This window comes from Astatotilapia calliptera, chromosome 10 (assembly GCF_900246225.1).
Source record: "Astatotilapia calliptera chromosome 10, fAstCal1.2, whole genome shotgun sequence".
Lineage (NCBI taxonomy): Eukaryota > Metazoa > Chordata > Actinopteri > Cichliformes > Cichlidae > Astatotilapia > Astatotilapia calliptera.
In genome coordinates this window covers 6980025-6993629 of record NC_039311.1, presented here as the reverse complement: position 1 = coordinate 6993629, position 13605 = coordinate 6980025, and the positions used below count along the sequence as shown (strand labels likewise).

General features: G+C 47.3%; 2 protein-coding genes across 5 annotated transcripts in view; one reads left to right on the top strand and one right to left on the bottom strand.

Moving 5' to 3' along the window:
• Positions 1–13605, bottom strand: part of cblb (Cbl proto-oncogene B, E3 ubiquitin protein ligase) — a 181341-nt gene that overhangs the window by 4436 nt on the left and 163300 nt on the right. For 3 of the 4 annotated variants that reach the window (XM_026181708.1, XM_026181707.1, XM_026181705.1), the window contains exon 16: positions 10713–10826. The exons of the other annotated variant lie outside the window; for it this stretch is intronic. In XM_026181708.1, the coding sequence (XP_026037493.1) occupies positions 10713–10826 (114 nt within the window). The remainder of the gene's footprint in view (positions 1–10712; positions 10827–13605) is intronic. 4 annotated transcript variants of the gene reach the window in all.
• Positions 5212–10390, top strand: LOC113030337 (uncharacterized). Its single transcript, XM_026181704.1, has 2 exons — positions 5212–10188; positions 10312–10390. The coding sequence occupies exon 1, from the start codon at positions 5227–5229 to the stop codon at positions 8800–8802; it is 3576 nt and encodes a 1191-aa protein (XP_026037489.1). The 5' UTR covers positions 5212–5226; the 3' UTR covers positions 8803–10188; positions 10312–10390.

The window sequence follows — 13605 nt, the reverse complement described above, 5'->3', positions numbered from 1 at the left end:
CACAGGCAGGAATGATTTCCTGTGTCGTTCAGTGGTGCTTTTCGGTAATCTCAGTCTCTCACTGAACGAGCTCCTGTGACTGACCAACATGTCATGGAGTGGGTGGGAGGTGTTATCCAACATTGTCTTTATCTTGGACAGCATCCGCCTCTCCGACACCACCTTGAGGGAGTCCAGCTCCATCCCCACAACATTGCTGGCCTTACGGATCAGTTTATTAAGTCTGTTGGCATCTGCGACCCTCAGCCTGCTCCCCCAGCATGCAACAGCATAGAGGATCGCACTGGCCACCACAGACTCATAGAAAATCCTCAGCATTTTCTGGCAGATGTTGAAGGACCTCAGTCGCCTCAAAAAATAGAGACGACTCTGGCCCTTCCTGTAAAGTGCTGTGGTGTTTTTAGCCCAGTCCAGTTTATTGTCAATGTGTACTCCAAGGTATTTATAGTCCTCCACAATGTCAACACTGACCCCCTGGATTGAAACAGGGGTCAAGTGTTTCCTGGTCTTCCTGAAGTCCACGATCAGTTCCTTGGTCTTTGCCACGTTGAGCTGCAGATGATTCTGCTCACACCACGTGACAAAGGAGTCGACCACAGCCCGGTACTCTGTCTCATCATCCCTGCTGATGCATCCAACCACCGCAGAGTCATCAGAAAACTTCTGAAGATGGCATGTCTCTGTGCAGTGGCTGAATACTTTGTAACATAACCTTTGTTGGCAATAACAGAGGTCAAACGTTTACTATAGGTCTTTACCAGGTTTGCACACACAGTAGCTGGTATTTTGGCCCATTCCTCCATGCAGATCTTCTCGAGAGCAGTGATGTTTTGGGGCTGTCGCCGAGCAACATGGACTTTCAACTCCCGCCACAGATTTTCTATGGGGTTGAGGTCTGGAGACTGGCTAGGCCACTCCAGGACTTTCAAATGCTTCTTACGGAGCCACTCCTTTGTTGCCCAGGCGGTGTGTTTTGGATCATTGTCATGTTGGAAGACCCAGCCTCGTTTCATCTTCAAAGTTCTCACTGATGGAAGGAGGTTTTGGCTCAAAATCTCACGATACATGGCCCCATTCATTCTGTCCTTAACACGGATCAGTCGTCCTGTCCCCTTGGCAGAAAAACAGCCCCATAGCATGATGTTTCCACCCCCATGCTTCACAGTAGGTATGTTGTTCTTGGGATGCAACTCAGTATTCTTCTTCCTCCAAACACGACGAGTTGAGTTTATACCAAAAAGTTCTACTTTGGTTTCATCTGACCACATGACATTCACCCAATCCTCTGCTGTATCATCCATGTGCTCTCTGGCAAACTTCAGACGGGCCTGGACATGCACTGGCTTCAGCAGCGGAACACGTCTGGCACTGCGGGATTTGATTCCCTGCCGTTGTAGTGTGTTACTTTGGTCCCAGCTCTCTGCAGGTCATTCACCAGGTCCCCCCGTGTGGTTATGAGATCTTTGCTCACCATTCTCATGATCATTTTCACCCCACGGGATGAGATCTTGCGTGGAGCCCCAGATCGAGGGAGATTATCAGTGGTCTTGTATGTCTTCCATTTTCTGATGATTGCTCCCACAGTTGATTTTTTCACACCAAGCTGCTTGCCTATTGTAGATTCACTCTTCCCAGTCTGGTGCAGGTCTACAATACTTTTCCTGGTGTCCTTCAAAAGCTCTTTGGTCTTGGCCATGGCGGAGTTTGGAGTCTGACTGTTTGAGGCTGTGGACAGGTGTCTTTTATACAGATGATGAGTTCAAACAGGTGCCATTCATACAGGTAATGAGTGGGGGACAGAAAAGCTTCTTACAGAAGACGTTACAGGTCTGTGAGAGCCAGAGATTTTCCTTGTTTGAGGTGACCAAATACTTATTTTCCACCCTAATTTACGAATAAATTAGGGTGCAAATCCTACCATGTGAATTCATGGATTTTTTTTTCACATTCTGTCTCTCACAGTTGAAGTGTACCTCTGGTGCAAATTACTGACCTCTGTCATCATTTTAGGTGGGGGAACTTGCACAATCGGTGGCTGACTAAATACTTTTTTGCCCCACTGTATTTTTTTTTATAGATATTGTGCGTGTGTGTTCGTTTCAGTGTATGTGTCTTTGTCACTTGAGAAGTCAAAATACGCCAGCTCCACCAGAGGCTGGTCACTACACCCCCAGGGCCCCAGGCTCCGGAGAACCACCCCCACGCCAAAGAAGCTACCCCCAATGAAGCAGATCAACAACCACGCCCGAACATCCAGCCACACGCCCTGGAACCAAAGGCAGGGCCACATCCTGGGGAACTGCAGCAATGTCCCAAAGGGACAGCGAGCTTCAAACACTGGGCTGTGCCCAGCCGTGCCCACACACACACATCCAGGCCATTCACTCACTCACACATACCCATCCATTCATGACACAAAGACATACACATGCTTCCTGCTCATAATCAGATCATACCATAGCAGGGAGCTTATTAAATTGGCTCCAATAATTAGGGTACCACACTTAACTTCACAGAATAAAATTGTGTAATTAAATATCGTGTTTGTGGGTTTTTCCCATATTACTAACATGCCAATTTGTTTGTTGTGATTTATTATCAGCCAGACTCATATTTGCTTTAAATGACAAATTTATTTAAGACGGAGTGATTTATCTAAGTCTGGGATGGTACGTGTTAACGGCCGCTCATAGATCCTACCTGCCGGATCTTCTTTTCATTGATATCGCTGTTATGACTGATGAAGCCGAGCTGGTGAGTTTCTTTGTTAACCAAGTAACGTGTTAAAGCTATAAATATGACTATTACTAAACTGTACTGTCATTAATAGTGTTGCTTTGTTAATGTTGTATGGTTGTTTTATTTTGTGTCTTTCAGTTGATTACCTGGCTTCTGTAAAGGCACGGTTACTGTACTGGTGTTAGTTTATGGTTGTGGAATAAACTTATAAAAGGCAGCAATCAGATGTCCGAGCCTGAGTACGACACAGTTTCATCAGTTAAAACACACCCTTACGGTGGGAGTTTACTAAATTAAAGGTAGTTAGCTTAGTAAAAACCGTAAAGTAATCAACACTTAGCCACCCCCCGCGACGGAGAAGTGCAGGAGGGTCTGTGTCAACTACGGAGAATCCAGCAATTAGACGATCGATGTGACTTCGTTCTCAAAACACCGTCAAGCCCTCGTACGTGAGAGACTGTGTGTGGATTTCTTTGCTGGAACTAATAGGGCACTGGCATAGGATAAGCCAGCCGCCGAAAACGAACTTTTAATTCAGTTACTAGCCGCTAAGCGACCGGAAGTGGGTCGCCGCCATCTTTGCTGAGGGCATAGGAATAACGCCGGTAAAAACGAACAAAAAAGTCAGTATGGCATGCCGAGAAGAATTAAAGAAAAGGCGGTCCTCTGCGCAAGCAGTTTTTACTAGGAAAGCCAATTCCATTGCCTTTAACATTGACATTCTGACTGAACATGACCTCATGTCTGAAAGTAGGACACTCAAAGACAGTTATAGTGAGGTTTGTGATAGCAGTTTTGATTACATTGCTGCTATGGAAGAAGAAGATGCAAGTGGGCTTGCAGCAGAAATAGCTGGAGTGGAGAAGAAGCTACAGGACTGCCGCTCAAAATACCAGACCACAGAAATGAAGCTAAAGGAAGCGTCATGGTCTCGTTGTGCATCAGGTCAGTTTGACAGTCTAAGAGTTGACCTAAAAGATGCGATTAGCCAGGTGGAAGCGCTCAAAACGGGTCAAATAAAACAGGATCAGTTTGATTCAATGCTCCCTGCTGTGGAAGGCAGAGAGGAAGCTCTGAGTGAGTTTGTGCATAAGTGGGATCGTTATGTTCCAGAGAAAGAAGTGAACGTTATGCGAGCTTGTCTCAAAGAGCTCAAGGAAAGGAGGAGAGTGGCTATGGTGGTGCTGGCTACCACCCTAGATGGGAGAAGGAGATCTGGGTGTGGCGACCTCAGGAGCAGGACTAGCAGTGAAGGTGAAGGCAGTGATGAAGGTGGCGCTGACGGTGGAGTGACGACCAGCACTAGCAAGCCCAGTGGGCCCGCTGCGACTGGTGGAGATGATGGCCCAACACGTGCCAGTGGTGCGCTAGATGCTGACGTGCACCCTGCTACATGCCAAAGTGCCGCAGTGGGCAGTAGTAACCAGGTTATTGATGAAGGTGGCCCCGATGGAGCACGAACTACAAGTCCTTCCATTGCAGCCCTTCAAGTGCCACCACAGGGACCACTATCCCAGGGTCTGGGGAGTCCTGTGTTTAACCCTGGCCCCTCAGGCACGCCACAGCAGCTTCGAGGAGTGCATGGTGTGAGACCCAATGGCGCTGGGGCAGGACAGAGCACGTCTACCGTCTCTCAAGGATCACTCGGAACAAGGATCGCACTCGCACCCCTGAGCCTACCAAAGTTCTTTGGGGACAGGAGAAGCTACTGGCGCTGGAAGAGTAACTGGGGGACCCTCCAAGCGTTGGCGGAACCCACAGGTTCCCCGGAGTGCAGGCTCTTCCACCTGATGGACAGTATTGCTGATCCAGTAAAATGTGAACTTAGGCTGTCTCACTGCCGTACAGCGAGTGAGGTTTTCCGAGTTTTAGAGGACTGTTATGGTGACGTATCACAGATAGCAGATGACATTGTACTTGAGCTACAGGAGTTACCGGGCGTGCGCAACAACAAACCCAGAGAGGTTTTACAGTTGATCCAAACTGTAGAGAGGGCGCTGTTGGACTTAATAGACCTAGGTTGTGAAGATGCCATAAAAAATCAGTTAGTGATCCGGTCACTTGAGAGTAAGCTGCCGGACAGTATGAAAGAAAGGTGGCTTTTGTACCGATGTGATCCTGTCAATGATGTCAGTCCACAGAACCGGTTTGATAAGCTATGGCAGTTCCTGAAAGATCAGAAGACAGTTCTGGTGCAACTGGAGCAGTTGCAATCCATCAGACAGTCTAATACTGCCAGGGCAGCCGATCCGAGCCCCCGCGAGAAACCAAAAGAGAGACCTGATCGGAGGATGTAGAGACGTTCGTTCACCAAGGCTACTGCGAGTGAGACGAGAGGTGAGCTGTCACAGAATCCTTGCTGTTTGTGTGGCGAAGAGGGTCACACAGGGCGCTTATACCGCTGTAAGGCATTTAAAAAGGCCAACCCGTCAGAGCGGAGAGTTTACGTGAAAAAGACAAAAGTGTGTCCCAGGTGTCTGGACTCCCATGGGAGTGATGACCCTTGTAGTAAAAACTTTCTGTGTCGTAATGAAGGATGCAGAAGGGGTGATGCCTCATCGGATCAGGAAAGATGCAGCTAGGCAAGGGACAAAAGGGGATAAAAGGAGAGAACCCCGAGGCCCGACGGAAGAGCAAGAGGCTGTGTTTGCTGGCCTAGGTCTGTCCCCGGAGCAGCTGGAGGCTGTTCGAAGGGCTTGCACAAACAAAGTAACTTCAAAGTTGTGGGCTGGCAGAGGCTCGGAAGATGAGAGTTGTCTGAAGGAGCTCCCGGTCCTCATGATGTTGTTGGACGTCACCACCAAGAGGGGAGACTGGATTGGAGCACTCATCGATTTAGCCTCTGACACGAATTATATCACCCACGAGGCAGCGGAGAGGCTTGGTCTGCCTGGTGAACCAATCACCTTAGTTGTTCATGGTGTTGGTGGCATGGAGGCAAAAGTAGAGACAAAGAGATACCTGGTGAGCATAAAAGTAGCCACAAAGAAGGGAACATGGCGACTCCATGAGATGGTTTGCTATGGATTAGAAGAGATTGCCAATGTGGGTCACGTCGTGGACTCGGAGCGCCTGGATAAGTTTTTCCCAGGCTCCGTCGAACCCGGGGAACTGATCCGCCCGGAAAAGATTGAGCTACTCATCAGCACCCGGGAGGGTCGTCTAGCCCCCCAGAGAATGATGAGGTGCGGTGACTTGGTTCTGTGGGATGGTCCGTTGGGGAAAACCATCAGTGGCGCACACCCAGATCTGTTTGAAGATGTGGAGGTGACTGCACGACTCTCATCGACCCATTTGGCATGCTCCTTGAGGGCGGCGTCTCAGAGAGTTGTGGCCCTCCATAACTGCTGCCCAAAACCAAAGAACAGCGTAGAAGTCGGTACCACGGCTACATCCAACACTGAGATCATCAAATGGCTGCAGTGGGACAGTATTGGTGCCGCCTGTGATCCCATGTGTGGTGGGTGCCGCTGCGGGAAGTGCGCCCCTGGAGGGAAAGAAATGTCACTTGCTGATGAAAGAGAGTTGGAGATCATCAGAGGGGGTCTAACCTTCAAGCTGAGTGACAATCATAGTGACAAGCCCCTTTGGGATGCTAAATATCCCTGGAAAGAGGACCCTGCGACCCTACCTAACAACCGCAAAGCTGTGGAGGCGACTTTCCTGAAGTCAGAAAAGCGCCTCGAGAAAGATCCATTATGGAAGGCAGCTTATGCTAAGCAGGTGTGTGACATGCTGGCTAGGGGGGCCGCTATCCAGCTTTCCCGGACGGTGTTGGACGAGTGGAAAGGAGCCGTGTGGTGGATAAACCATTTGATGGCGCCCAACCCACACTCCAACACCACGCCGGTGAGGCTCGTTTGGGACAGCAGCCAGGTGTACAGAGGTGTTAGTTTGAACAGCATCTTGATGAAAGGCCCAGATGTCCTGAATCCCATTAGGGCAGTGCTGCTCCATTTCCGGGAGGGAGAGCATGCAGCAATAGGGGATGTCTCCAAAATGTATAACTCTGTATGGCTGGAGGATCAAGAGGTGCACGTTCACCGCTTCTTGTGGAGGCATTCCCTGGAGGAGGACATCAAGGATTATGCTGTGGTGCGTGTGAACATGGGTGACAAGCCTGCAGGTTGTATCGCTCAGGTTGCCATGCGAGAGACTGCCCTTCTGCCACAGTTTGTCAACAGAGTGGAAGAAAGACGTGTCATTGAAGAGGATACTTACGTGGATGACATCCTTGTGTCCCACAACGACCCTGAGAGACTGAGCGAGATCCTTGAGGGGGTTGAAACCATTCTCAAGCATGGTGGGTTTTACCTCAAACCTTGGGTGCGGTCTGGCTTTAGTGGGAGGCAAGGTGCTGTTCCTGCCGAACCAGAAACCATCATGTTGCCCAACCAGCTGCGGACCGAGGACAACAAGGCCTTGGGTGTGGGTTATCTCGTGGAAGAAGACAAGCTCTTCCTCATGGTGGCTATTAACTTCTCCGCAAGAAAGAAAAAGATGCGTACTCAAGTAGACCTCGCTGAAGAGAACATAGGGGAGAAGACGCCAAATCCCCTCACCTGCCGTATGCTTCTAAGTCAGGTAGCAGGGCTCTATGACCCCCTTGGTCTGGCGACGCCCCTGAAGCAGAAAGGTGTTATTCTTGTCAGAAGAGCCTTTCAGGAGGCCGGGATACTGACTAAGGATACGTGGGATAAGCCGCTGTCTAGTGAACTACGTGGGAGAGCGATCAAGCTCTTTGAGGAGTACGCGCGGCTGAGTACCATCACCTTTCCCAGGAGTATTACACCATCCGGCTGGGTGGGTAAACCGTGGGGGATCACGTTCTCTGATGGAAGTTGTGACTCATACGGAGCGGTCCTCTACCTGCGCTGGGAAACATCTGGAGGGGTTAAGACCCGGCTCGTGGAGTCCAAGGCCAAATTGACTCCAATCGAACAAAAGGGAGATGCTGTCAAGGCAGAGATTTGTGGAGCTGTTTTTGCCACTCGCCTGAAAGGTTACTTTCTGAAGTACAGTCGGTTGGAAATAGATCGTTGGTACCATTTTCTGGACAGTCAGACTGTGTTAGGTGCCATCCAACGGGAGAGTTACGGGTTCCAGACCTTCTTTGCCAATCGAGTGGGAGAGATACAGAAGGCTGGGCCTGTGACCGACTGGTGGTGGCTTCCTGGCCAGTTCAACGTGGCTGACCTGGTCACAAGAGGATGTTCCCCTGAGCAGCTTGGTGAGGACTCTTCATGGCAGACCGGTCCCATGTTCCTAACCAAGCCAGTAGAGGAATGGCCCATAAAGTCAGCTGCAGAGGTGGCCTCTGGGACTAGAGAAGTCGTCAGTCGACTCCAAAGAAAGGCTTTTTCAGCCATCTTAACAAGGTCGCAGCAAAGGGCGCAGACTACTCCAGATGGCTTTGATAGCGTCAAAGCCGTGGTCGGCGGCCGAGTAAGTCCGGAGCTCTTACCATTCAGCAACAAGGTTACATCTTTTGAGACTAAGGGGTCTCCTTCTGTTGCTTCTAATGTCTGCAGGATCAAGGAGTGCTGGGGTTCAGCCTTGATAAATCAAGTAGATCTTTCACGGTTCAATTCTCTAGCCAAGCTCTGTGGGGTCATAGCTTATGTCCACAGAGCCTTGCGCTTTTGGTTATCTGGCAGGGGTCGGACTGCTGTAGGATTAAAGTGGGAGGCGGTGCCCGCGGCTCAAGAGCGGGTAGAGGCATTTCAGGACTTATGCCTTGCCGCTCAAGCAGGTGTGAGTTTCCCTACGACGACGCTCAACCGCCTGGTTGTGCGCAAGGATAAAACAACGGGGCTCTTGATGTGCTATGGCCGGATTCAATCCGTTGAGGAGGAGAGGTCCGGGGTCCCTTTGATCCCCTACAAGTGTCGGTTAAGCTCTCTGCTCGCTGAGGACGCCCATCATGTCAACCACGAAGGTGTTTCTGCCACCCTTCTTCGGATGAGGAAGAGGGGCTGGGTAGTTCAAGGTCCCAGGATCGTACGGAAGGTGCGTAAGTTGCAGAAAGTGCAGGGCCAAGCTATGCACTCAGGTGATGAGTGATCTTCCTCCCGTACGCACTATGCCAGCAGCCCCTTTTGAGTACACTACTTTGGACTTGTTTGGTCCATATTTTGTCAGAGACTCAGTAAGACGACGAGTGAAGAAGAAAGTTTGGGGCGTGGTTTTTAGCTGTATGGCCTCAAGAGCCGTTCATGCAGACATAGTTGAAGATCTGTCAACTGAGGGCTTCCTGAAGGCATACCAGCGGTTTACTGCCCTGAGGGGTCACCCCAAGAAACTCTGGTCTGACCAGGGGACCAATTTTGTGGGAGCTAAACCTGCGCTGAAGGAGCTCTATGATTTCCTTGCGAGTATCGACAAAGAAGAGATCCAAAGAAAGGCAGCCGTAGTTGGGTCTGACTGGATGTGGGAGTTTAGTCCAGCGGACTCCCCGCACCGGAATGGAGCAGCAGAGGCAGCTGTTCGCGTGTTGAAAAGGGCGCTGAGTAACGTTGGTGAGGAGGGAAACTTGACTGCTCTGGAATTCCAAACCCTCCTCTATTTGGCGGCCAACCTCACCAATGAGAGGCCTATCGGGGCCAGAGCTCAAATTCAGGAAGAAATTGTAGATGTGTTGACACCAAACTCTTTGTTGTTGGGTCGGGCAGGGCCCAGGGGCGACAACATGGGTTTTGAGTTCCCTGCCTACCCATTCAGTCGTCTACGTGCAGTCCAGGTGGAAGTGGACAAGTTTTGGAGACGCTGGAGTCAGTTGGCCGGGCCGCACCTGTTTGTTCGGCAAAAATGGCATGCCCCGGTGAGAAATGTTTCTGTTGGGGACCTTGTCTGGGTGGCAGATCAGAACGCACTTAGGGGTCGTTTCAAGCTGGGCCGCGTGGAAGAGGCAGATCCGGATCACCTAGGTGTTGTTCGAGATGTCAAAGTAAGGATTTGTTGTAGTCGTCCCATCAACTGGTCTCAGGCAAGGAAGGACAGGGAACCATGTCATTCCACCATTCTCCACAGGGACGTAAGGAGGTTGGTGGTGTTACTGCCAGTAGAGGAGCAAGAGGAACGTGGTTCATCCCCCTGAGTACCCAAGAAATACTTGCAGATTGGGGACTCTTGGGTGTGGGGACCAGGCCCAACCTGTTTAAAACACTGTTATAAGACTTTTTGTTTTCTATATTGGTGTTTATTGCTACTGGTTATTGTGGCACGTAGCCCAAGTGGGAGGTGTGGGTTTTTCCCATATTACTAACATGCCAATTTGTTTGTTGTGATTTATTATCAGCCAGACTCATATTTGCTTTAAATGACAAATTTATTTAAGACGGAGTGATTTATCTAAGTCTGGGATGGTACGTGTTAACGGCCGCTCATAGATCCTACCTGCCGGATCTTCTTTTCATTGATATCGCTGTTATGACTGATGAAGCCGAGCTGGTGAGTTTCTTTGTTAACCAAGTAACGTGTTAAAGCTATAAATATGAATAATACTAAACTGTACTGTCATTAATAGTGTTGCTTTGTTAATGTTGTATGGTTGTTTTATTTTGTGTCTTTCAGTTGATTACCTGGCTTCTGTAAAGGCACGGTTACTGTACTGGTGTTAGTTTATGGTTGTGGAATAAACTTATAAAAGGCAGCAATCAGATGTCCGAGCCTGAGTACGACACAGTTTCATCAGTTAAAACACACCCTTACGGTGGGAGTTTACTAAATTAAAGGTAGTTAGCTTAGTAAAAACCGTACAGTGTTATATAGTAATCATTTGTGTTTACTGAACAAAAACAATGAGTTATACAACATTTTTCAAAGGGCACTTATAGTTAGCACAGCAAACGGCACAGACGCATTGTCATGTCTGCAGTAGGAACACAGACAGGACAGGCAGCATGAAACAGCTGACATGCACAGGAAGCTATGGCTGAGTGAGAGAAGGTACATGCACTGTTAGGGAGGGCTACCTGGTTGGGGAAGTAGAAAGTCATAGTCAGATGGTGTCTTTTGGATGTTGAAGGGGCAGAGGGTAGTATGTGCTGCCCCCGAGACTAACCCACCGATGGATTCTGAACATCCACCTGTGGAAGCAAACAGCCAGTCTGACACAATATTGCATCTTTTCTTTCTAAATTAATTTATATTTTTTTAAGTTTTATTGAATAAGGTATGGTAAGACATGTCATTTAGTTAGGATCTAGATTTTTTATTTTACTGTTCATGAAGCAAGTTAATGGATTGTTCCAAAGCAATATATGCTATTGCTGTTGGTCATTTTGTTTATTATTGGTGTGAATGCTGATTCAGTGAAATACTAAGAACACAAAGAATAAAATTATTAATCTTGTTTTGAGAATGTCTTTTGTTTCTTATTTAGTTTATAAATAATAAAATTTGTTACTTTACATGCATATCACCAACAAACTGTTTGAGATGACACTGTTATCTTACAACCATTTTTAGTAATAATTCCCACACTTAAACTTTTGTTGTTCAAACTTTAACACACAGTCAAGAAAATTGTGCAGTGGTTAACACTGCTACTTCACAGCAAGAAGGTCCTGGGTTTGACTCCACCATCTGACTTGGGCCTCTTCCTATGGGCTCTCTTCCACAGTCCAAAGACATGCACTTAACTGAGTTAGGTTAATTGGTTGATTGATTCTAAATTATCAATAGTGAGAATGGTTGTTACCCTTGTGAAAGACTGGTGACCACAATAATCGTCCTCTCAAAGTGAGAAAGAAGTGATGCTGAAAGAAGCATTGATGGGCCAGTGTTGAGTTTATTTGACTTAATAAAGTACTTGGAACGAGTGTCTCAACACTTCTTTTAAGATATTTCTCACTTGTCTAAAGTCTAGATATTTTTTCTTATTCCAAGATATCTTGTGAAGTGTAATTATCTTACAGCACTGAGTGTTTCTTCTTCAATCACCTTTCTCACAATGTGTTTACACCTTACTAGTTATTAATCTCTGGCTCTCTTCCACAGCATGTCTTTTATCCTGTCTTTCTCCTCTCACAACAATGTGGGATTTAATGGTTGTTATTGTTATATATAAATCCTAGCTGTTACGATTTTCTTGCAATCATCAGTACTTTTCATAAAATGGAAGTAAATCATTATGTTTGTTATTTTTTCATGTCTCAGGTCAAACAGGATCTTATGTGACAATAGATAAAATGTGTTCGCTAAAATGAAATGGAGCTCTATAAATAGATATAAACAAATCGACATACAAATTATTGTAGCCTTTAATTTTTCCATTGGTGAGTTTTAAAATCTGTTTTTTGAGATGCTCCAGCTGTCAGTTCTTTCTTTTCCATACTGGGATTGTTTAAAAAGCAGACCACACCAATCTGGAAAGCAAGCTAAAATTACACTACACTAAATTTTATACAGGGAGTGCAAAATTATTAGGCAAATGAGTATTTTGTCCACATCATCCTCTTCATGCATGTTGTCTTACTCCAAGTTGTATAGGCTCGAAAGCCTACTACCAATTAAGCATATTAGGTGATGTGCATCTCTGTAATGAGAAGGGGTGTGGTCTAATGACATCAACAACCTATATCAGGTGTGCATAATTATTAGGCAACGTCCTGTCCTTTGGCAAAATGGGTCAAAAGAAGGACTTGACAGGCTCAGAAAAGTCAAAAATAGTGAGATATCTTGCAGAGGGATGCAGCAGTCTCAAAATTGCAAAGCTTCTGAAACGTGATCATCGAACAATCAAGCGTTTCATTCAAAATAGTCAACAGGGTCGCAAGAAGCGTGTGGAAAAACCAAGGCGCCAAATAACTGCTCATGAACTGAGAAAAGTCAAGCGTGCAGCTGCCAAGATGCCACTTGCCACCAGTTTGGCCAAACATGATTTTCATGCAGGACAATGCTCCATCACACGCGTCCAAGTACTCCACAGCGTGGCTGGCAAGAAAGGGTATAAAAGAAGAAAAACTAATGACATGGCCTCCTTGTTCACCTGATCTGAACCCCATTGAGAACCTGTGGTCCATCATCAAATGTGAGATTTACAAGGAGGGAAAACAGTACACCTCTCTGAACAGTGTCTGGGAGGCTGTGGTTGCTGCTGCACGCAATGTTGATGGTGAACAGAACAAAACACTGACAGAATCCATGGATGGCAGGCTTTTGAGTGTCCTTGCAAAGAAAGGCGGCTATATTGGTCGCTGATTTGTTTTTGTTTTGTTTTTGAATGTCAGAAATGTATATTTGTGAATGTGGAGATGTTATATTGGTTTCACTGGTAAAAATAAATAATTGAAATGGGTATATATTTGTTTCTTGTTAAGTTGCCTAATAATTATGCACAGTAATAGTCACCTGCACACACAGATATCCCCCTAAAATAGCTAAAACTAAAAACAAACTAAAAACTATATATATATATATATATAGATATATATATATAAAACACCCAGCACGCCCCTGCGGGCGGTTTATCCTTCAAGCTCGGGTCCTCTACCAGAGGCCTGGGAGCTTGAGTCCTGCGCAGTATCTTAGCTGTTCCCAGGACTGCGCTCTTCTGGACAGAGATCTCCGATGTTATTCCCGGGATCTGCTGGAGCCACTCGCCTAGCTTGGGAGTCACCGCACCTAGTGCTCCGATTACCACGGGGACCACCGTTACCTTCACCCTCCACATCCTCTCGAGCTCTTCTCTGAGCCCTTGGTATTTCTCCAGCTTCTCGTGTTCCTTCTTCCTGATATTGCTGTCATTCGGAACCGCTACATCGATCACTACGGCCGTATTCTTCTGTTTGTCTACCACCACTATGGTTAGCCACCACCATTTTGTCCGTCTGTATCTGGAAGTCCCACAGGATCTTAGCTCGG